Raw genomic sequence first — 24467 nt, forward strand, 5'->3', positions numbered from 1 at the left:
ACTCACTGCCTAACTCAGGTTGGCCCTGACCTTGAAAAGATCTGCCTGCCTCTGGTTTAGGAGTACTGGGATTAATAATGGCATGCAACACTCTCTATACCTGGATTAAAAAAAAATTTTTTTTAAATAATCAAATACCAGAGAGCTAGGTAGATGGCTCAGGAGATCAGAGTTTGATCCTCAGAACCCACAATAGGCCCAGCAATAGTGGTGCACACTTGAATTCCATCTCGGAGCTAAGGAGGCAGAGACAGCAGGATCCCTGGGGCTAGCCGGCCAAGTCTGACCCATGAGTTCAAGAGTACACGTGTACAGCAAATCTTGGGTTGTCACTGAAATCCCTTTTTTTTTTTTTTTTGGTTTTTTTCGAGACAGGGTTTCTCTGTGTAGCCCTGGCTGTCCTGGAACTCACTCTGTAGTCCAGGCTGGCCTCGAACTCAGAAATCTGCCTGCCTCTGCCACCCAAGTGCTGGGATTAAAGGCGTGTACCACCGCCACTGCAGTCTCTGAGAATCCTTAGGAAACCTGAATTAGCAAGATCCAGCTGGGAGGGGTGGGATGCTAGGAGAGTTGGGATCCAGGATGCTTACAGTGGAGAGACCAGAGCAAAGGGATTTCAGCACCAAGGAGAGCTCCACACGCTGTCTGCCTTCTTACGCCGCGCCCGACGCCCCTTAAAGGGGCCCTCGGGGCAAGGGCGACACCAGAGGGCAGCAGGGACTTTTTCCCTTGGGTCAAGAGAGACTCCAGAGGGCGGCAGGGACTTTTTAAATGGAAAGATGGGTACATTCAACCTGCTTTTGTAGTTTCTCTTTTCGATGCATTTATTTTATGTGTGTGTGTTCTACCTGCTTGTACGTCTGTGTGTGGCTGGGATCCATGGGGATCAGAAGGACTTGGATCCTTCTGAGCTGGAGTTATATATGGCTGTGATCCACCATGTGGGTACCGGGAACGGAACCTCTGTCCTCTGGAAAAGCTTCGAATGTTCTTAACGGCTGAGCGATCTCTTCAGAGCCCTCCAGCACGAACTCCTTCGTTGTTGCTTTGAGACAGGGTCACACTATGTTGCTCTAGCCGACCTGGACCTTGCCTCCTACACCAGGGTGACCTCCACCCACAGAGAAGCCCCTGCTGGCCAGTGCCGCTCATCAGCTTGCACAGGCCCTCACTGCTCCCGCACAGACTGACTGAGCTGTTGGTCTTTGTTTTCTGCTTGAACATGAACCTAGGACCTTGTCTATCCTGGACAAGCTTGAGTCTGGGTTTCGTCACCAGCTGAGCTTCACTTTATTTCCATGTCTGCCTGCCTGCTCTTCCAGAACTTTCTTCTTTCTCTAAATGTCTCCTTGATCTTTGTTCATAGCTAAAGTTGGAATAGAGTAGATTCTTGGTATGTTGTTGAGTGAATGGATGGGGGCAGGGAATGGATGTGTGGATGAATGGGGGAGATGGATGAGTGGATGAGTGGGTGGGTGGGTGGAAGGATGGGTGTGTGGAAGGATGGGTGTGTGGATGAGTGGGTGGGTAGGTGGAAGGATGGGTGTGTGGAAGGATGGGTGTGTGGATGAGTGGGTGGGTGGGTGGAAGGATGGGTGTGTGGAAGGATGGGTGTGTGGATGAGTGGGTGGGTGGGTGGAAGGATGGGTGGGTGGAAGGATGGGTGTGTGGAAGGATGGGTGTGTGGATGAGTGGGTGGGTGGGTGGAAGGATGGGTGGGTGGAAGGATGGGTGTGTGGAAGGATGGGTGTGTCGATGAGTGGGTGGGTGGGTGGATGGATGGGTAGATGGATGGGTTAATGGGTGTGCTGCTGGATGGATGGATGGCTGCACGAGTGGTGGGTGTATGAATGGATGGGTGTGTTGGTAGATGAGTGGGTGGATGGGTGGGTATGGATGTGTGGGAGGGTTGATGGATGGGTGGGTGAATGAATAGATCAGGGTATGTAGATTTTTTTGGCTAGGTGGAAGGACTGCTTATGGATAAGTGCAGGTATTCCATGTGATTAATAACAGAGCTTTGAATCTGGCCAGGTCCACCAGCTCAGGCTACCCCCTCTATGCCTGGTAAGCACTGCCCTCTGCTGGCCACAGTGAGGGATATGCTCGCTCCTGAAATCCCAGTGCTGTCAGATTGGTCTGTCAAAAACTTTTCTTTCTTTCTTTCTTTCTTTTTCTTTTTCTTTTTTTCTTTTCTTTTTTTTTTTTGTTTTGTTTTTTGGTTTTTTGAGGCAGGGTTTCTCTGTGTAGCCCTGGCTGTCCTGGAACTCACTCTGTAGACCAGGCTGGCCTTGAACTCAGAAATCCGCCTGCCTCTGCCTCCCAGAGTGCTGGGATTACAGGCATGCGCCACCACCACCCGGCCCTCTTCTACTTTCAATAACTTAAATGGCTTTGTTGTTGTATCAGGTAGCCCGGGCTAGCCAGAACTGCTCCCCTGCCTCTTCATGGAGAACTATTTAGAAATAGTTGTTTGGGGGACAAGTCCAATCCCCATTGTTAGAATATCAATAGTCCAGTCCTTTAGCGAAACACCAAATGTGGATCAGCAGCTGTAGCCCAGTCCTCTTGGCCAGCATCACACAGGAACCAGCAAGGGCAGCTCAATCCAGAAGAAACCATAAGGCCCACCAACTGGCCTGAGGCCACAGGAGTTGCAAGAAGCTGCAGGATCCTCACCAGAAGTTCTTTGGCAAGTTTCTCTCTATGTCATTACCGTGAGCAGAGCTCAGCAACTCAAGGTAAAGTGAACCAAGATGTTGGGTGTCATTAGCAAAGAATAGTAAGACAGGGCTGGTGAGATGGCTCAGCTGTTGAAGACCATTGACCACTCTTCCGAAGGTCCTGAGTTCAAATCCCAGTAACTACATGGTGGCTCACAACCATCCATAATGAGATCTGACGCCCTCTTCTGGTAGTGTCGAAAGACAGCTACAGTGTACTTACATATAATAAATAAATGGTTTTTTTTTTTTTTTAAAGTTTAAAAAAAAAAAAAAGAATAGCAAGGCAGAGCAGAGCAATCCAATGCTGGAGCTCCACTGTCTGTGGGGTCACATTTATATTCCTTTATCACACGTTCTTTCACGTGTCTGCGATAGCGAAACATCCCTTCACCTGTGAGCCCCAGCAAAACATTGTTTGACATATCCGACTTTCCCAAGAAACCAGACATTTTCTTCGCTTCACTTGGGGTGGAACTCAAGACTCCTGCCTACTGGGCATACACTCTGGATTTCACCATGTCCATTCAGGATGGCCTCAAATCCACTGAGACCCCTTGCCTCTGCCTCCCAGGGCAGAGGAAAGGCCCAGGTCCTCATGCCTGACTTAATTAGTCTCATGTACTTCAGGCTGGCCTTAAATTCACTATGTAGCCCAAACAAAACCCAAGCTTCTGATCTTCCTGTCTGCACCTCTTCAGTGATCTGATGGAAGGCTAATGTTTTCACCCAGCATTTCTCATTTTGTCCATTTATTGTGTGATTTCAGTCTCTGATCTTGTTGCGTTGGCCTCCTGAGTCACCTGGAACTGGTGTTAATATGAGGCTGTGGGCCCACTACTCTCACTGGCATTAGTGATCAAACCCCACTCTTCTGCAAAAGTAGTTCTGCATCTTATAGCCATTGTGGGATCACTCCAGCCCTATTGTTTTTTGTTGTTGTTGTTGTTGTTGTTTTGTTTTTTTTTAGATTTATTTATTATTTTATGTATGTGAACACACTGTTGTTGTCTTCAGACACACCAGAAGAGGGAGTCATATCCCTTTACAGATGGTTGTGAGCCACCATGTGGTTGTTGGAAATTGAACTCAGGACCTCTGGAAGAGCAGATCTTTTTTTTTTTTTTTTTTTTTTTTTGATTTGGTTTTTTCAAGACAGGGTTTCTCTGTGTAGCCCTGGCTGTCCTGGAACTCACTCTGTAGACCAGGCTGGCCTCGAACTCAGAGATCCACCTGCCTCTGCCTCCAGAAGACCAGATCTTAACTGCTGAGCCATCTCTCCAGTCCCCTACTGGTATTCATTTTGTTATTTTTAATTTTTATTGTCATCTTAGGTGTACAGATATCTTGCCTGGGTATGTCTGCGGTGATTTGGAAGACAATAGCCCTCATACAGTCCTATGCTTGAGTACCTGGTGTCTGCTTTCTGGGGTTATTCAGGAAGGATTATTCTTTGGAGTAAGTCTGTCACACAGAGGAAGGCCTTTGAGGATTCTCACAGCCTGGTGTGGTGGCGTACACAATTAATCCCAATCTGGAAACAGAGGAAGTTGGATCTCTGTGAATTTGAGGCCAGCCTGATCTACATAGGAAGCTCCAAAACAGCCAGGACTGTTACAGAGAGAGAAACCCTGTCTCAAAACAACAACAGTATTAACAAAAGACAAAACAAAACAAGGACTCTCCCCATTCCTGGAGTCTCCGTCTCTGTCTCTCTCTCTCCTTGTTTGTGAGCTCTCAGTTGTCACCGCCTCTGTGTTTTGTTCTACCTTCATGGACTCTAGCCTTCTGAAAATGGTTTCTTTTATAAGGTACTTTAGTCATGGTGTTTGCCACAGAATTAAAAGAGAAGTGAAGGTGATGTCTCTGCACCATGTTTGTACCTGATGCCTGTGGTGGTTTGAATATGCCTGGCCCTTGGGAACTGGCGCTGTTGGGAGGTGTGGCCTTGTTGGAATAGGCATGACCTTGTAGGAAGTGAGTCACTGTAGGGGTGGACGTTGAGGTCCGAGGCTCAAGCTCTACCCAGGGCACAGAGAGCCTTCTCCTGGCTGCTTTGGGATCAAGATGTCGTATTCTCAGCTCCTTCTTCAGCATCACGTCTACCTGCCTGCTGCCGTGCTTCCCACCATGGTGATAATGAGCTAAACCTCTTAAACTGTAAACCAGCCCCAATTAAATGTTGTCCTTATAAAAGTTGCCTTGGTCATGGTGTCTCTTCACAGCAATGAATCCCTAACTAAGACAGTGCCTGACGCAGCTGGCTATGCAGTCCCTGGAACTGGGTAGCATTATAGATGTTTGTGAGTGACCACACGGGTGCTTGCAATTGAACCCAGGTTCTCTCGAAGAGCTTTAAAACGTAGGCTGGTTCTTCTTCCCAGCCCCATACTCCCAGAAAGAAGACTCAGACTCAGATATATTTACAAATACCTTGGCCACATTGCTTTTCTCTGAAGAGATCAAAACTTGGATAACCCAACTATTTTAACCTACATTTTGCCACACGGTTGGTTACCTGTGCCCTGGCCCTTCACATCTTCCCAGCTGCTCTCCCGCCCAGCTCTATCCCAGAACTCTTTTTCCTCCTGATTTCTGCCTAAGCCATAGGCTGTAGGTTTTAATCGACATGTAATACACAGGATATTAATCCATGTAATACACAGGATATTCTCTTAGGCCCTGAGCAGCTCTCCAGCCGCACTTCTGTTTGCTGTCATTCACTTCTCATGGTTAGTGATTTGGTATAGGGCTTCATGGATGCCAGACTCACTGTTAGAATTGCCCTTGAGCTGTGCCACAGCTTCACAAAGGAGGACTGGAGACAGGGGCATTTCTGCCAAGTCAAACCCTAATGTGTAAGCATTATAGCACACACACACACACACACACACACTGGATAAAGCAAGGTTCTGCAAATTACAATAACTTTGCTTTTTCTCTTAGCCTTTTTATACCATGTAAGACAAAAATTCTCTGTTAGAAAAAAAATTTTTTTGCCAGGGGATGGTGGTGGTGCCTTTAATCCCAGCACTTGGAAGGCAGAGGCAGGTGGATTTCTGAGTTCAAGGCCAGCCTGGTCTACAAAATGAGTTCCAGGACAGCCAGGGCTACACAGAGAAACCCTGTCTCGGGAAAAAAAAAAATACTATTACTTCAACTATGAGTTACATATTTTCCAAAAACAACCATCACAAAAACAAATTCTTTAAAAACAAATTAAGATCATTATACAAAAGGAAGTTACAGCAGGGCTGATTATTGGTTATGTATTCTTTTTTTGATTATGTGTTCTTTTAAATTCATTTTAAACCTTAACTGAACATTTCCATTTCTCATCTATCTTTCTTTTCACAAATTCATTGTAACTCCAAAGCAATACAATACTTTTGCCATGATTAACAAAATTTAAGCAAGCCAAATCTCTATTAGCAAGTTTTTCTCAATGCATGGCTGATGACAATTTGTATTTATCAAGAAACAGGTCTGGATTTCTGAGTTGGAGGCCAGCCTGGTCTACAGAGTGAGTTCAGCCAGGGCTACACAGAGAAACCCTGTCTCAAAGAACCAAAAAAAAACAAAAACAAAAAACAAAAAACAAAAAACAAAACCAGGTCATCTACCTTCTATCTTATTTTTGAAGTCTTATCTGCTAAACTGGCTATCTATCTCTATTCTCACAATCATAGTAGAATTATTTACTCTTTGTTCATAAGCCTGCCTTTTCATGGAGCATACCAAAACCTGGGACCACATCTTTGGATCACACATGATCCAGATCTCAGACCTAACCTAGAATGAATGTTTTCTTTGATGATTAACTTGCCCCAAGCCTATTTTCTCTTTCAAGTACAATTACGGGCTTGTAACGCATAAGGAGAGCTCACTGTGCTCCTTTTCTAACTTTTGCAGCCATCACTACTCTAGAAGGAGGGGGCTCATTGTATGCTTAATGCTAACTTTACTATATCTTTCTAACAAAACATCCTAAACTATCTCCTTAAACTAACTATTAACTACCCTAACATCTTAAAACTATTTAATCGTTATATTAATCTGCAGGAAAATTGCCCAATAGAGTGGGCTGTCTCCCAATAAGCAACCCCAGCAGACTATGGGCAGTGAGGGTCTCCTCATGCCCATTTACATCTTAATAGATACAGGAGGCATACGACAATGACAAATATGAGGAGGGACAAGCAGAAGCAAGAGGCAATGTAGAGATGAACGCCTCCAGGGCTATGCCTCTCCAGGAGCGTACATCACAGCTGTGCAAAACGGTGGACCATCTCCAGCAAACTTACTTGCCCAGCACAGTTCCTCCTGCATGGTGTCCATCATCCAAGCTTTGTGATGGTCTTTTCAGACAGTGTTTCACATAGCACAGGCCGGCCGTGTGGACTGCTGGTGTGACGGACTCCTGACGTGGTTCCCAAGTCACCATTTAAATTCAGAAAAGGCGGGGCTGGCTAGACTTCCCCAGGACCTTGGAGAAAAAGCTCCACGTGGAGCTCCGCCCTCCTCTAGCCACGCCCACCCCAGACCAGTCCACGCCCACGGCTGTCATTTACCTGAGTTGGGGGGGGGGGACTGGCTCGCGCTTTTCCTTTAGGGGCGTGGTTAGGACATCGTGGGGTTCTTGCTCACCAACGAGGCTGCGAGGCACTGTAGAGGAAGGGGTGGGCCGCTAGGAATCAAAGGGCGGTGTCTGCTTTTCTATTGGGTGGTATGTGGTTGTCAAGGAAACCGCAGTGTGGGGTTGGGCTTTCTGGTGAGGCGGGGCTTCCGGGACACCGAGGCTCTCCATCAGCTGACCTGCCGCCATCTTGGCCGCCATTTGCGAGCGGCCCCGAGCTGGGAAGGGTCTATGGGAGCGGGGGCTTACTGGCTGCCCCTTCTCCTCAGACTGGTCTCCGGCCACAGCCGTCGCTCTGGCCTCCACGTCGTCCTCTCCGCGGCGGCCGGAAGCGCAGCGGGTCGGTCGCCTGAGGTGCGGACGCCCGGTCTCTGCACCTCCTAGGGCCGCCGCGGCGGCGTTTCCCTCGGAGGCCACAGCCCACGGGCCGCCGCGATGGCCCTCAAGATGGTCAAGGGCAGTATCGACCGCATGTTCGACAAGAACCTGCAGGATCTGGTCCGCGGCATCCGCAACCACAAGGAGGACGAGGTGAGCCGGCGCGGAGCGGAGCTGCTCGGCTTTTCCCATAGCCTATTTATTGCCTCTGGCCCGCTGCTGAGCCGTCTCCTCGACCCCGTCGCCATTCCCGTCCTGCCTGTTCCCGGAGCTGCGGCTCTGCACAGCCTCTCCTTCCCCTGGCCTCAGTTTACCCCCAGCAGCTTGAAACAGACGCTGTCCAAAATGGCTCAGGTGTCTCGTCTGTCCCTGATTCTACACATTGTCCACTTGGAGCAGTCGCTGTCCTAAAGGCCTAAGTGTTCTAGGTCTTGCAGTCGAGTGCCACTGCTTGAGCCTGAGTTTACCTTCCTGGAGGAGATTTACTTAGGTTCTCCCACTTGGGCTTGTTTCTGGATTACATATGGAGGAATCGGGACCCTCACAGAAAAAAATCAAGTCATAGGTCTACGTGTCTCCCTTGCAGAAACTACCTTGTCAGGAAAGCACGGGGCCCGGTTGCTGTCTCGTGCTTACTTGGGAACCCTGACAGGTTGTCCCTGCCCCAGATCCCCTGAATTATGAGTGTTTGCAGGACCTAGGGGCGTCTCGGAATTGGGGAGCCTGACTGCAAAACTGGAAGTCAAAGAAGGCAAACGTGAGGGCGTGGAAGCAGTTTTTCCAGAAGTTACGCTGAGACCACAGGCACTGCTTCCTTCCCTCCCCACAGCCTGTGACCTAGATTAAGGAAGAAGTGATAGAGTGGCTGCCTAGTGCCTGGCTCAGTGGAAAGAGTGGTGGAGGTGCTTTTTGAAAATTGGTGTGTATTACATTGGATACTGAGTTTCATTGCACTTTCATGCATGTATAGACTGCAGAAAGCTCTTTCAGTAACTCAGAGCTTGGCAGGCACAGAAAGCCTTCTAAGCCCTCAGTTCTATGTGGTGTCTGCTGTTAAAATGCCTGGCTATTCTAAGATTTTGGTTGTGAGTTTACCATTAACTGCTCAACCATCTCTCCCACCATTGGCTGGCCAGTGTGCACAAAACACGCTAAGACTGCTTGGGTCCTCTATCCCTCCTCAGGGACCATCTCCAAGTTCCTGTGTGTGGCCAAGGGCTCATTACAGACTGCAGGTACTCGCTCCTGTGGAGGTGCTGATATAGTGCAGTGTCTGCTGGTCAACCTTGTAGCACACTCATGCAGTGACTGTTCTCTATGCTCTGGTTGACTTAGGTCTCACTGTGTAACCCTGGGATTTGTAATCCTTCTGCCTTACAAGTACTTAAATTGCAGGTGTGTGCACTCTGGAAGTTTTGTGGTGTTTTGGTTTGTTTTTGAGATCATTTTTTAAAAATTGAGACAGGGTTTCTCTGTGTAGCTCTGGCTGTCCTGGAACTCACTCTGTAGACCAGGCTGGCCTTAAACTCAGAGATCTACCTGCCTCTGCCTGCAGACTGCTGGCATTAAAGGCATGCGCCACCACTGCCCAGCTTGAGATGATCTTATTTTTTTTAAAAAATTTGTTGTCAGGTGTGGTGACACATGGCCTCAAGTGGATGCAGGGAATTACACTAGAAGAGCAGCAGGTCCTCTTGTGTTTTATCTCTGCAGCACCTTTGAGATGATCTTACTCTGTTCCTTTGGCAGGCCTACAACTCACTCTGTTGTGAGCAGGGATCAGGCTGGTTTTTTTTGTTTTGTTTTTTTGTTTTGTTTTTTTTCAAAACAGGGTTTCTCTGTGTAACCCTGGCTGTCCTGGAACTCACTCTGTAGACCAGGCTGTCCTTGAACTCAGAAATCCACCTGCCTCTGCCTCCCAAGTGCTGGGATTACAGGTGTGTGCCACCATTGCCCGGCCAGGTTGGTCTTGAACTCAGACACTCAGCTGTCACTGCTTCCCCAACGCTGGGATTGTGGGTGTGGGTGTACAGTACCATGCCCAATGAATTTTTGTCTTTCTAGTAATAATGTATCCATGTGTGTGTGTGTGTGTGTGTATGTGTGTGTGTGTGTATGTATTTTAAAAGGTTTATTTTATGTATGTGAGTACTGTTGCTCTCTTCAGACACACCAGAAGAGGGCATCCCATTACAGATATTTGTGAGCCATCATGGTTGCTGGGAATTGAACTCAGGACCTCTGGAAGAGCAGCCAGTGCTCTTAACCACTGAGCCATCTCTCCGACCCCCATATATATATTTTTAAAGTTTACTTTCCCTTATGTGTATATTTGTGTGTCTGTTGTATGTGGAGATGCCTGCAGAGGTAGATGAGGTCGTTGGGTCTCCTGGGGCTGGAGTTGGAGGTGGTGGTGAGCCACTGGATAGGGTGCTGTGAGCCCCACTTAGGTCCTCTGCAAGGACAGCAAGCATTGCTAATGATGAGCCATTGCTCGTCTCCACCCTTTAGTTTTCACCACTTTCCATTGTGACTTCAGAGTCTGTAGACACTTGCTTGGTAGCGCTCTGTTGTTGCTCAGCTAATTCCTCCATCTTACTGTGAGCTAGGCAGCTCTGGACGACTGCCATCTTACTCAGTTCTGCCTGCCTCTGCCTCCTGAGTGCTGACATTAAAGGCATGTCAGACTTATTCTCCCTCAAAAAATTTTTTTAAACACACAATTGATGTTATTAAATAAAAACAAAGTATCCTTCCCACTTACCTTCCCCTACTCTTTCAAAGCCAGGAGTGATTACAAGCAGGCATGAGGGCCCCCCACATTTCTATGCCAGGTACCTTGTAGAAAGCTAAAGAATGGAAGCAAAACGCAAGTTGAGCGTTCATCCCCAGTGCTGTAGGGACCTCAGCTTGTTAGGCCCTGTTCTCTCTATTCCATTCTCTTGCTCATGCAGAGGCTTCAGCTCCTCGTCCTGTTGGTGTTAGTCTCCCTGTGCTGTTCTCTCTGTCCCAGGCTGGGACTGGCTCCATTCAGTCTCAGGAATCCCCTTACTCCCCAGGTTTCCCAGGCATCCACATTCAGTTACCAGTCTGTAGTGTCTCCTGGTTTCTCTGCTGTAGCCATAGGTACCACAGTTCCTGGCTCATTCTTGCTCTGACTTTGGGCAATATGAGGTGACTTTTGTTCACCAGAGGTACCCATGTGCTAATTGTGAGACCTGTGGACCTATGTCCTTCAGCGGCAGAAGGGACTGTGCAGACGGGGTCAAACTTAGGACCCTGAGCTGGCCATCACCTGGATCAACATCTGGACCCATTCTCACCATCAGGTCCTCTAGGGAAACAGGAGGGGAAAGAGACAGAGCCTGGGAGACTGCTGCTGGGTCTAGGAGAGAGAAGGAGCCATGAACTAAGGATGTGAGGGTTCTGGGTGTTGGGGCAAGCAGGTGTGGGTGCTCCCTGGAGCCGCAGGACACTAGCCTTATCATGATGAGACTGGAGCACAGGGAGGCTCATAAGGCCCAGATCTGTGAGGATATGCACACATGGGCCAGTTCCTGTATGTCGTGTCTCTTCACCTGTCACCAGTGTGTGCCTACCTCCCGGGATGTGAGTTACACTGCTTGCTAGCCTTCCTGCCATATCTGCTCATGGGCAGACATGGATAAGGATGCAGTTTCTGGAGGTTCTCAGGCACTTGAGGGGTTTTTTATGTCTTATAACACCCTTGCCAGGCTTACCTAGGGATCCAGGATTTTGACACTCAACCTGAAGTACCAGCTGGGCTCTTGATTACCACTTGGCTTCTCCAGGTCTGGCTGCTGCCTTAGGGTTTCTCTGGGTGTCCCCTGGCTGTCCTGGAACTCACTCTGTAGACCAAGCTGACCTTGAACTCATAGACATCTTTCTGCCTCTGCCTCCCAAGTGTTGGGGTTAAATCTGCGCACTACTGCACCAGGTTGTTTGCTTTCTTTTTCAAAATAGGGTCTCATTATGTAGTCTTGTCTGTTCTGGAGCTCAGTATGTAGCCTAGGCTGGATTTGAACTCACAGAAATCTGCCTGCCACTGCCTCCAGAATGCTGGATTAAGGGTTCATCTCACCACTCCTGACTGAAATGTGAGCTTCTTGTCTCTCAGCAAATCTGGGAGTCACTGTTTTGAAACATTGTCCCCTCTTGTGTTCTCTGTTCCCTTGGGACTCAGGCTGCACAAGGCTCAGCTCCTGTGACTTACTTCACTTGGTGAATTACTTTATATCAGAGCCGTCTCATTTGTGGGAGCACTTGGGGGGTGTGCGCAAGTGCACTGGCGCTACATGCAGGGGTGTGCAGGTGGCAGTCAGCTCTTGTCTCAGGCAGTCCCTTCTGCTGCTGCTGCTGCTGTAGACTTGCTAGTCCCTGAGCTCCTGAAGCCTCTGTCTCCACCTTCATCTTGCTGTGACAGATCAGGTCCTCAGTCAGCATTAAGGGCGCTTTACCCACTGAGCTATCTCCCCAGCCTAGCCCTTTCTTTCTTTCTTTCTTTCTTTCTTTCTTTCTTTCTTTCTTTCTTTCTTTCTTTCTTTCTTTCTTTCTTTCTTTCTTTCTTTCTAAGACTTATTTATTTATTTTATGTAAATAAATACACTGTAGCTGTACAGATGGTTGTGAACCATCATGTGGTTGCTGGGATTTGAACTCAGGACCTCTGCTCACTCAGACCCTGCTTGCTCTGGCCCGAAGATTTTATTATTATATGTAAATACACTCTAGCTGTCTTTAAACACACCAGAGGAAGGTGTCAGATCGCATTACAGATGGTTGTGAGCCACCATGTGGTTGCTGGGAATTGAACTCAGGAGTTCTGGAAGAGTAGTCAGTGCTCCTAACTGCTGAGCCATCTCTCCAGCCCTTTTTTCTCTTAATTTGGGTTTTTGGAGTCAAGTCCATGCTATCATCACATAACACAGGCTGGCCTTGAACTTGAGGTGATCCTCCTTCTTCAGTCTCCTGTGCTGTGATTACAGGCGTGCCTACAGGACTTGGTTGTTGAATCACTTTGGGTTGTGTTTTAGACTGCAGTGTTTCCCTCCTGAAAACCAGGGGGCTATTGCAGGGACTTCAGACATCCAGCTCCTGGGTCCTGCTTGACCCCTGGTGAGCTCTGGGCAGGTACTTGGTTCACTTCTTCAAGCCCCACCCATGTCCCCTTCCACAAAAGTCTGGCCTCAGGTTTGTTGTCTTTTCAGTCATTAACAGCCTGGCATCTCTAAAAAGAGATGAGGTCACTCCTGGGGACCCTGGGGAGCAGGAGTTACTTGAGGCATGTTGTGGTGACACTGGACATGTGTTCCCTTGGACTCAGTCTAGATTGTAAAATATTCAGAAAAGTATTCTGATAAGCCAAGCTTGATGGCCCATGCCTGTCATCCCATGGGGAGGATAGGATTTCAAGGCCAGCCCAATTGCATGCTGGTCTAGATTATATGAGACCCTGTCTTAAAACAAAAAACCCAAAAGACCAAAAAAAAAAAAAAAAATCTCTTGTCAACAGGGTGCTTGGCAGCTGTAGTTCTTTCTTTGACCCAATGCTAGAGACTGTCCTAGGCAGGGTGACCACAAGCGGCATCCTGATAGGTCCACTTCACACGGGCTTGGGATGGAGCTTGATACCCACACTTGCCTAGGGACAGCTCTGAGGTGTGACACCTCCAGAGTGGGTCAGCTCTGGACTGTATTTGAGGAACATTGACACTTGCTGTCAAAGTCTGGTGGTAGCTGCCTGTTTCACTGTCAAGACAAGACAAGATGGCTCAGCGGTTAAGAGCACTGACTGCTCTTCCAGAGGACCTGAAGTCGATTCCCAGTAACCACATGGTGGCTCACAGCCATCCCTAATGAGATCTGACACCCTCTTCTGGGGTGTCTAAAAACAGCTACAGTGTACTTACATATAATAATAAATAGATCTTTGGGCCAGAGGGAAGGGGCCCGGAGTGAGCAGGGTCCGAGGTTCTGAGTTCAATTCCCAGCCATCACATGATGGCTCACAACCACATCTATTCAGCTACAGTGTGCTCATATAATAACCATAACAATAATAATAATAATAAATATGTAATAATAGAATCTTTTTAAAAAAAAGACAAAAGCCAGGTTCCTCACTCTTCACACAGCACCTGGCACGTGGGAGCTACTGTGGTGAGGGCGTCATTCCATGCCCTATTATGGGCATAACTCAGCTCTCCCCCTGCTCGTGCTATCCTGGGCGTGGCTTGACTCCATTTGTGCTTGTTCTGGTAGTGGGCAGGACACACTCCCCAGACCCGCATCTGCTCTTGTCTGGACTTTGTGCCTCAATTCTCTCAGATCGGCCTGTCTGGCCCAAGAAGTTGGTGGATTTGCTGAGCTTGCATAGGGGAGGCCAAGGGTGAATGCTAGGGGTGGGGCTGTGCAAAGCAGCCTATGGGAGGGAAAGGGGATTCAGTGGGCCCTGTAGCATGGGTAGACCAGATAGGCATCAGGCCATACAGTAGAATGTCATGTGACTGGCACCACTGCTTAGGTCCAAAATAATTCACCTTCACCCAGCTAAAAGCTGTCACCTACAGCAATCACTGGGCCCTCTCAGCTCCACATGTCCAATTCCCACCTCTAAGAGTCTGATAGGAAATGGCTGTTTAGTATCAATGGAGAATAAGTGCCCAGTTGGGCTTTGAGAGATAGCTCAGAAGAGCATGCTTGCCTGGCATGCACCAGCTCTGGTTCAGGTCCCCATTGCTGCAGAGAGAAGGAAGAGAAATGGGCCAGGTCTCTGTGCATCCAGGCTGGCTGGGACTGTCCTCCCCCTGAGCACTGCTGACAGACAACAGCCAGGCCACACTGATTCCTGCACTCACACTGCTGTCTCCACTCAGGCCAAGTATATCTCCCAGTGCATTGATGAGATCAAGCAGGAGCTGAAGCAGGATAACATCGCTGTGAAGGCCAACGCTGTCTGCAAGCTAACCTACGTGAGTGCCTCCTCTGTCGCCTCACCTGCCTGCCTGTCTATCCTCCGTCTATCGGACATTGCTGCTGTGCGCAGCTCAAGGTTCATTCAGAGTCCTGCCTGATGCTTCTGTTGCGGGTACAGGCTGGGCATGTGGTGAGGTGCTGGGGATCCTAGTGGGGAGCCGGGAGGTGACATACCATGCTGGGTTCTCAGTACTGGAGTGTGCCACAGGGGTGGCACAGGATACTTCACTCTCTTTCACAGAAAAACTTGCCCTTTTTTTTTTTAATTTTTTTTTTTCTTCGAGACAGGGTTCCTCTATGTAGCCCTGGCTGTCCTGGAACTCACTTGTAGACCAGGCTGGCCTCGAACTCAGAAATCCGCCTGCCTCTGCCTCCCGGAGTGCTGGGATTACAGGCGTGCGCCACCACTGCCCGGCTTTTTTTTTTTTTTTAAAGATTTATTTATTATTATTATTTGTAAGTACACTGTAGCTGTCTTCAGACACTCCAGAAGAGGGCATTAGATCTCATTACAGATGGTTGTGAGCCACCATGTGGTTGCTGGGATTTGAACTCAAGACCTTCAGAAGAACAGTCAGTGCTCTTAACCGCTGAGCCATCTCTCCAGCCCCCCCCCCCCTTTTTTTTTTGGTTTTTTGAGACAGGGTTTCTCTGTTTAGACCAGGCTGTCCTTGAACTTAGAAATCTGCCTGCCTCTGCCTTCTAAGAGCTGGGATTAAAGGTGTGCGCCACCACTACCTGGCTATTTTTTTTTTTTTAATTTATTTATTTATGAAATGTGAGTACACTGTAGCTGTCTTCAGACACCAGAAGAGGGCGTCAGATCTCATTACAGATGGTTGTGAGCTACCATGTGGGTGCCGGAATTTGAACCCAGGACCTTTGGAAGAGCAGTTGGTGCTCTTACCCGCTGAGCCATCTCTTCAGCCCTCTAATTTTTTTAAAAGGTCTGTTTTATGCATATTGCTATTTTGCCTGAGTGTTTATCTGTAGTATGTGTGAACTCAGTTGGCTTGAATCTTCAATCCTCCTGCCTTAGGTCTCCATCACAGACAAGTTCAGACCACAGACAAGCATAGCTGTGTTCCGGAATGTTGGGACTTCATGCAGTAGCACCATGTTCTCCATCTTGTGAATGAGTGTTCATCATCTTTTCGTGAACTTGTTCCCTTAGACTTAGGACTCCCCTGCTGAGCCCCTCCCCAGGGGATTCTAGTCAGGGCTCCACCCCCGAGGAGCTTCTCTCAACCTCCTCCAGCTCTGTCAGAGCCATTTGTTGCAAAGAGGATGTAAAAGTCCCCAGGTGTCTGTGGTGGATGAAGTTTGTGTTCAGACTGAGTGTATCTCGTTCCTCCACGTGTGGTGCGGATGTGCTGGCTGTGGCTGCAAGCTTTGCCCCAGTGTCTCCTGAGGACCAATCGCCTTCATCATTCTTCCTTAACAGTTACAGATGCTCGGGTACGACATCAGCTGGGCTGCCTTCAACATCATTGAAGTCATGAGTGCCTCCAAGTTCACATTCAAGGTGAGGACCTGGGCTGCAAAGCAGGCGGGTCTGCTGTAAGTGAGGTCCTTGAGGGAGGAGGGCTCCTCCAGCATGGGGTGTGTCCTCTGGCCAGTGGCCCTGCTGTCGAGGTGTGAGACCTGTCTCTGCCTACTGAGTGTTGGGGTTAAAGGTGTGTGCCACCCTATGTGGCTTAGCAGTGGTTTGTCAGGGCGGCTGTTTTCAGTCTCCCATGCTGTGGCCTGACTGGCTTTGAACCCCCTGTAGCTGAGATTGGTCCTGAATTGATTGCCAGTCTTCTGTCTCTGCCTCTTGAGTGCTGCAGTAACAAGTTGCACCCTGTGCCCATCAGTGGCAGTGTTTGATTGGAGCACACCTGGCTAAGGCTGATTAGCAAGGGCTCTGATAACCTGGTTGTGGTGTCATTGTCATGACTGGTCATTTCCCAGCCTCTGGTTGATGGGTGGGCACACTGGTCCCTTTAGACATTTCCTCCTGTGACCTGTCTTATTCCATGTACATGTGCCGTGTAGCACTGAAAGCACCCAGCCCTGAGCAAGTCCCTGAGGGATGGAGTGGCACATTACAAGAACCAGGGTGCTGCCTCCGTGTGAATGTGTGTGCAGCAGCGAAGCTAGAACTGTCTGCTTGTGCTGGGAGGGGCATTAGGGAAGGATGCCTCAGAACCCTGTGTCCCATTACTCAGCTGCAGATCCAGGTGTGCTGCTGCTGTCACCTCAGTGTCTGCAGGTGTTTGTTGAGTGCTCCTGGTGGGGCTTTAGGTAGTTCTTACTCTGATACTGTGGCTATTGACTCTGCAGCGTGTCGGCTACCTTGCAGCCTCCCAGTGCTTCCACGAAGGTACCGATGTCATCATGCTGACCACGAACCAGATCCGAAAGGTAGGCCGATGCTCTGCTGCCCTCCTCCTTCCCTGCTCAGTGCGCACTGCTGCAGCCTGCCCTGTCCACACTGGGCTTCTGCCCGCCTGCTGGCTCCCGGGCCTTTAGATGTCAGTGAGGGGGTGGGTGTAAGAGGGGGTGAGAGGGAGGGAGTGTGAGGGAGGGAGTGGGTGAGTCCTCCTTGACACCACCCCGCTCCTGCCTACCTTGTGCTGAAGACCAGAGGGTGCTGGCTGCCCTTTCTGTTTCAGCCCCTTTATAATTCCTGCCATAAAGTGCACCCCTTTGCTCTCAAATGCTGGAGCAAGGGCAGGACTCCCTCGGGGTGTGCTGGCAGGTGTGTGTGGTAGGCAACTGTCAGCTGAAGAGGAATGAATATGGGAGTCACAGTAGTAGGCCAGGCTCATGGTGCTGATGAGGATAGAGCCTGGCTGAGGGCAAGGGTGAGGTAGGAGGTGCAGGACTGAGTGGTGTCAGGCTGCAAGCCACATGGGCAGTATCTCTGAGTTATGGGGTCAGGTCGGAGGCCTGGGTGAGCCAGAGCTATTTGGAGAAGCAGAAACCTGAGCTGGCCAGGCCTTTGAGAAGAGCGAAAGTCTGAATGATTAGGCCCTCTAAAGGAGGCTCCTGGGTGCTGCTCCTGCATGCATGAGCCTTGTGAGACAAAGCTGGATTTGAGTGGCCAGTCTCTGGGAGCACTGGACATGTGGGCTCTGGGAGGAAGGGGAGTGGGCTCCAGAGGTGAGCAGCTTGGGTTGAGGCTGAGGCTGGCTCTGGGCACAACAGCATCTCACTGTATGCCTACAGTGGGTAAGGTTGCGGGTAAGGCCTTCTCTCTAAGACACAGGGGCTCAGCTCCATAAGAGAAAGTGTCCTCCTACTGAGGATAGCAGCAACTTACTGCTATCCTCAACTTGCTGATGTCCTGGTTGACACCTGGTGTATGTGCAGCTGAGACCTGCGCCCATACAGCAGGGCACATGTCCCAGGCTTCTGCAGCCGCTGTGTAGTCTGGAACAGCCTAGGATCTGGGCATGGGGTTCTCAAGGCCAAGCTCCAGGCTATCCTGTCATCTGTGTTTGTCTTCCTGATGTGCTTTCCTACTTGGGGGGAAGTGCTCTCATTGATTCCACTGCTTTCCTTTCTGCCCCTTTGGGAGATGGCTCTGCAAATTTTGGCCATTGAGGGCAAAGGGCTGATCATAGCTTCTGATGCTGTTTGAGCCTGGGGAAAGGCCCTAAAACTCACAAAATTCTGTTATTAATCATGAAGCCAGCACTCTGAGCATTTCCCGTGTACAGCATAACTGAAGTGCACCCTCTAGTAACAGGTACACTGCTTTAGAGCAGGAGAGTCAGGGCACTGGGAGGGAGTTGCCTCAGTCTTTTGTCGCAGGCCCCATGCATTAGAAGGATGAACTCAGTATTGACCCAGAGCATCTCAGATCAGAACAGCCAAAGGACTGTTCCTGGTATCATGGGGGAGCTGCTGAGTAGAAAAGGTCCCTATAGCATTGCCAGGAACCAGGAAGTTGTCCAGGAGTTGACTTGCAAAGTAACCTCTGCCCCCAAGGAGCCCAGAGACCTGGTGGCTTCCACACTGAGAGTTCTGTGTTCTCTTCCTCTGACCTGTGTTCCAGTTCTTGATGACAGTAGAGGAGCTGTGAGAGGCTCCCTCGCACTGGGCTACAGACATACAGATAGTCCCCAAGGGACTGCCACTGATCCTCCTGTTGTCCCCTTGCAGGACCTGAGCAGCCCCAGCCAGTACGACACTGGGGTGGCACTGACTGGTCTGTCCTGTTTTGTCACCCCAGATCTTGCCAGAGACCTGGCAAATGACATCATGACCCTGGTGAGTTTCTGTATGCCTACACCACTGTTTACCTTCATCCAGTGATGCCCAGAACCAAGTATTGAGCCCTTGCTCTGAGGAGACAGATAGGCCCTCAGAATGGCTGCTGTGTAGCTGGGTAGATGGGACAGAGCAAAAGTCAGCCTTGCTTTCTCCTGGGTTTGAACACTGGATCCTGCCAGGTGGTCTGAAAGTTGAATATCACTAGGGGGCAGAGCCCAGTATCACCATCCAGATCTAGCAGGTACCTATTGTAAACAGCTCCACTGGGACCCCCCCCCCCCCCATGCCCATCCACCCCTTTGTGGTGACTGCAGCTAGTGTTACAGATTGCCCAGCCCACTGAGTAGATGCATAGCTTTTGAGGCTTTCCAGTCCAGCCCTGTGGACTAGAAAGCTCATAGGGTCTGCATGGTGTACCCCCTGGAGCCTAATGGGCTAAAGGGTAACCCCACCACCAGGAGCAGCGCCAGTGCAGAGACTGTCCTGGAGGAGGCTTGAGTGAGGGCAGTCTGGGAGGGAACAGGGCTGCATTTTATAACCAGATCAGCTTTCTCAGTGACTGCATCCCCCTGCAGGCCTAGCACCTCTTAAGACAGGCAGATACACGGGGCAGGGGCAGGGCCTGCTCTAGGTAAGTTAGAGGGGATGCACTCATGGGTGCTGGTCAGGTGAGTGAGTCACCAGCCACCCTTCTGTGCCCACAGATGTCTCACACGAAGCCATACATTAGGAAGAAGGCAGTGCTGATCATGTACAAAGTATTCCTCAAGTACCCCGAGTCGCTGCGTCCTGCCTTCCCCCGGCTTAAGGAGAAGCTGGAGGACCCAGACCCAGGTTGGTGACAGGAAGCTCTGCCTAGCCAGCTCCTGGGGCGATGGGGGATGGGTGCATGGATCTGGGTCCCTGCTGCAGATCCCCACAGCTATAGTACACAGAGTTAGTTGAGACTACCCATGGCTCACAGGTTTCTTGTCTGAGAGGATAGTCAGGTCCAACACAGCCAGCTTACTATGAAGTCAGTAGCGTCCTAGGCCCTTGGGAGCTTTGCAGCTGTGGCAAGTGAGCAGTCAGTTTTGCCATCTCCCACCTCTGCAGAGTTGACTGAGCAGGATGGGGTACTGTAGACCTTACATCCACCCATCCCAGAAGCCTGAGGGGCTGCGGAGCATATTTCGTTTGATTAAAGTTGTGGTCATAGGATTTGAGCACATGAGCGCCTCCCTCTGTCATCTACACAGGTAGATTGATGACTGTCCCTCATGAGCGTGTGCTGCTTGGTGTTCCAGAAGCAACACCCTGAGACGGGCTGTAGCACATCTGTATGGTCTGTGGTCGAAGCCACTCTCAGGCTATGTGTGAGATGGAGAACTGGGAGCAGATGAATAAGGGGTCATGTCATGGTGGCCTGAGAAACGGACACACCCAGGCCTCCTGAGAGGAGTACACATCACAGTGGAGCAGGTCCTGTGGTCTGGGACCACATTACAGCAGCCACACAGCCCAGCATAGGCCCTTGGAGGCAAAGCATGCCATTAGATCTATGAGATTGAGGTACAAGGGACCCACCTTGCATTTTACTCATGGGACACATGAGTGTTTGTGCGGGGTCTGGGTGTGTTCTAAGTAAAAGGCTTGTCCTCAAAGCCTCATGTTTACCAGCCTACTGGCTGCCATCTGGCCATCTTGGAACCAGATTCCTCCTGGCCACTTGAGGAAGACATGAGGCCCAGAGCAACAGAGAGCACTGCCCCTCAGTGGGCCAGGCATTTAGTTTAACTGTTTCTAGCCCGGAAAGTGACAGGGCCCCAGTTGTCCTGGTGGCTCATTCTACCTCCGGTGTTCGGCACAATAATGCAGAAATACTGTTAGGGTGGCCTGGGCTATAGACTGAGACCTTGTCACAGGTAAAAAGTGAAAAGCAGAGGCTACGCTCTGGTGATAGAATGTCTACCTGGCACATACTGAAGTCTGCATCCCATCTCCAGCACCATATAGAGCAGGCATGGTAGTGCATAAGTTCAAGGCCAGCCTGGTTGCATGGGACCCTGCCCGAAAACAAGTAAGCAGTGACTGAGGCTGGGCATGGCAGCACTCCTTCTTGTGGAGGTGGGGCTCTGCATTGCCCTGTGCAGCTGCCGAGCTGGCAATGCTCCTCCTGTCTTGGAGAAGCAGATCTTACTGGGGCTTCACTAGATAGGACAGATTTGAAAACTGGTAAGCGTGGGCCACTAGATCCTCCCTGTCTCCAGTCCCTCTATGCCTTGGGCAGACTTTTTGGTGTCATCCTGAGGTCGAGACATAGAGAGCAGTACTGTTACCCTGGAAGTCTCAGGGGCTTCTTGGAATGGAGGCTAAGGTATTCTAGTGTGGTTAGTATCAGTTTGTATTTCTGTGAGCATGTGAGCACTGAAGTAGGGTGGTGTTTAGCCTGGGGCTGTGTGAACCTTTCCTTGAGAGAACAAATGTGATCTTTGTCCAGTCCCCTCCCACACATGGCAGCAGTGACAGACCAAAGAAATAATCCCTCCCAGCATTTGGGAGGCAGAGGCAGGTGGATTTCTGAGTTCGAGGCCAGCCTGGTCTCTCACGCTACAGAGTGAGTTCCAAGACAGCCAGGACTACACAGGGAAACCCTGTCTCGAAAAACCAAAAAAAAAAAAAAAAAAAGAAAGAAAGAAAGAAAGAAAGAAAGAAAGAAAGAATCCCAGTCAGTAGGGACCATGCACAGAAATACTTTAAGAATGGTTTTATTTTAATCTGAGGTGTGGGATGTAGGGCTGCTTCTGGACTGTTAGTAGCAGCTGGCTATAATTTGTCTCATGCTCTAGCAGAAGTGTGGTTTTACCAGCTGCAGTTAGTTTCTGTGATTGTATAATGTTTGGAATTCTGGAAACTTTTCAGAGGTTAAAAAATGCTAGAGCCCTGACTTAGGGCTTTACTGCTGTGAACAGACACCATGATAAAGGCAACTCTTGTAAGGATGACATTTAATTTTGGCTGGCTTACAGGTTCAGAGGTTCAGTACATTGTCCTCAAGGCGGGAACATGGCAGCATCCAGGCAGGGGTGGTACAGGAGTTCTCTATCTCCTGCTGAGAGTTCTTTATCTTCCTCTGAAGGCTGCTAGTAGAATACTGGCTTCCAGGCAGCTAGGATAAGGGTCTTAAAGCCCATGCCACACCTATTCCAAAAGGAGGGGGGTGTCACACCTTTTAATAGTGCCACTCCCTGGGCCGAGCATATACATCACAAGCCCCGAGAGGAGGGGTGGGTTGTTGGTTGTTATTGGTCTCCGTTTATTATAAAGAAATAAGAAGGGGCTGGAGAGATGGCTCAGCGGTTAAGAGCACTGACTGCTCTTCCAGAGGTTCTGAGTTCAATTCCCAGCAACCACATGGTGGCTCACAACCATCTATAATGGGATCCGATGCACTCTTCTAGTGTGTGTCTGAAGACAGCTACAGTGTACTCATATAAATAAAAATAAATAAATCTTTAAAAAAAAAAAGAAATAAGAAAAAAAATTAGCCTGATGGTGAATATCAAACTTGTTCGAAGGAATGCCATGTCCCTAATCAAGGGGAAGTAGACTAACAATAACCATGTCCCCTTTCCCGCTATCATTGTTTCCCTCCTATCTAGTGTTCTAGTGTTGGGGTGGAAAGGGTGGGCAGAGGGCAGAGAAGGGTAAAAGAAAGAACCCAGAGAGTAGCAAATGCTGCCCACACCATTCAGGTCTGCTTTTAGAGGCTGAGAGTTCATTGGAGTTGCTCTCATGAGCATGGACAACCTAAGGATGCCTACACCAGCGAGGAGTCTCCCTCCCACATCCATACCCAATCAGAGAGCGGTACAGCTGAGACGGCTCAGTGGCTAGAGCACTGGTTGCTCTTGCAGAGGACCCAGGTTAAGTTCTCAGCTCCTAGCTGGGCAGTGGTGGCGCACACCTTTAATTCTAGTACTTCGGAGGCAGAGGCAGGCAGATTTCTGAGTTCGAGGCCAACCTGGTCTATAGAGTGAGTTCCAGGACAGCCAGGACTACACAGAGAAACCCTGCCTCGAAAAAAACCAAAAAAACAACAACAACAAAAAACAAACAAACAAAAAACGTTCATAGCTGAGATACAAACGGTGCCTCACAGCCATTTATAACTCCAGATCCAGGGGACCTGACCTTTTCTGGTCTCCAGGCTCTGAACACGTGTTGTGTACACGGTGTACATGCCAGCTAATGCTCACAAAAAAATATATCTTATTTAAAGTGGCAGGGTATAAAAAAATCATGTCTATACTAAGCAGGAGCAGTGTTTCCTCAGCTCCCCTCTATTCAGAGCAGTCCAGGAACTTCTTACTATACCACATGCCTGAGGTTCTAGCTAGCCATGTGCATGGTGACCATCTCCAGTGGGTCCTCAGGCTTCCACAGTCCTGTACATAGCACATATCATCCAGGGTATAATGCCTTATAGATAGGGAGGCCTCCTTGGCTGTGATAAAGATGTCCTGCTCTGTGGGTAGCATTGTTATGGATGGGGACAGCCTCTGTAAACAGGGATGCCCTTGTTGATGGAGACACCACTTTGGTAGTAGAATGTTCCAGTCTTTGCTGATGTGGACCCCTCTCTTGGTTCTTAGGAGTACAGTCTGCGGCTGTTAATGTTATCTGCGAACTGGCTCGCCGCAACCCTAAAAACTACCTGTCTTTGGCCCCACTGTTTTTCAAGCTCATGACATCGTCCACCAACAACTGGGTTCTCATCAAGATTATCAAGCTGGTGAGTGCTGAAGGGTGGGTGAGGGGTGTGGGTGTGTGGGTATGCAGGTGTGTGTGGGAGTGTGCGGGTGTGGGGTGTGGTTGCGGGGGTGTGGGGTGCATCAGGCCCGAGTCCAGGGTCCGTGGCCTCCTGGTGACCACAGCACCCCTGTCCCTGCAGTTCGGTGCCCTGACACCCCTGGAGCCCAGGCTAGGCAAGAAGCTGATTGAGCCTCTCACCAACCTCATTCACAGGTAGCTACTCCTGGGCAGGGACATTGGTGCTACTCTGACATGACCCCTGTCCACCGTACCCTCCTGTCTCACTGTCTCAGGCTACCCTGCTTAGTCTGGTGTGTGTGTGTGTGTGTGTGTGTGTGTGTGTTGTTGTTTGTTTTGTTTTTGAGGCACATTTTCTTTGCAGCCAGACTTACACGAAAATCCCCTGGGAGTTGGGATTTTAAGAGTGCACTACTGCCTTCGGTTCAGTCAGCTTCGACCTGTACTCACTTCCAGCCCCACATTCACAGAGTCCTTTACCATCCCAGAGCCCCAGAGCCGTGCCATGTCTCTCTGAACTGATCTCTGGAAGAGTGGTACCAAGGATCTGCAGGCCATCATGGCACATACAGGGCCAGGTTATGGGTGGGAAAGTCAGTGTTGGGCTGCACTCCCTGCCTGAGAGGAGCCGCAGTCATCATTATGGTGTCACTGGGCTT

At 49.6% G+C, this 24467-nt stretch overlaps 1 protein-coding gene across 2 annotated transcripts in view; it reads left to right on the forward strand.

Annotated features, from left to right (window-relative positions):
* The first annotated feature begins 7522 nt into the window (after nt 1–7522).
* The window catches only part of Ap3d1 (adaptor related protein complex 3 subunit delta 1), a 33691-nt gene continuing 16746 nt past the window's right edge, over nt 7523–24467 (forward strand). For both annotated transcript variants that reach the window (XM_052164974.1, XM_052164975.1), the window contains exons 1-8: nt 7523–7890; nt 14634–14729; nt 16178–16258; nt 17059–17139; nt 18886–18993; nt 19701–19830; nt 23631–23770; nt 23930–24003. In XM_052164974.1, coding sequence (XP_052020934.1) covers nt 7795–7890; nt 14634–14729; nt 16178–16258; nt 17059–17139; nt 18886–18993; nt 19701–19830; nt 23631–23770; nt 23930–24003 — 806 coding nt within the window. In that variant the 5' untranslated portion in view covers nt 7523–7794. The remainder of the gene's footprint in view (nt 7891–14633; nt 14730–16177; nt 16259–17058; nt 17140–18885; nt 18994–19700; nt 19831–23630; nt 23771–23929; nt 24004–24467) is intronic.

The sequence above is a fragment of the Apodemus sylvaticus genome, chromosome 20, assembly GCF_947179515.1.
Source record: "Apodemus sylvaticus chromosome 20, mApoSyl1.1, whole genome shotgun sequence".
In the NCBI taxonomy this organism is placed as follows: Eukaryota; Metazoa; Chordata; class Mammalia; order Rodentia; family Muridae; genus Apodemus; species Apodemus sylvaticus.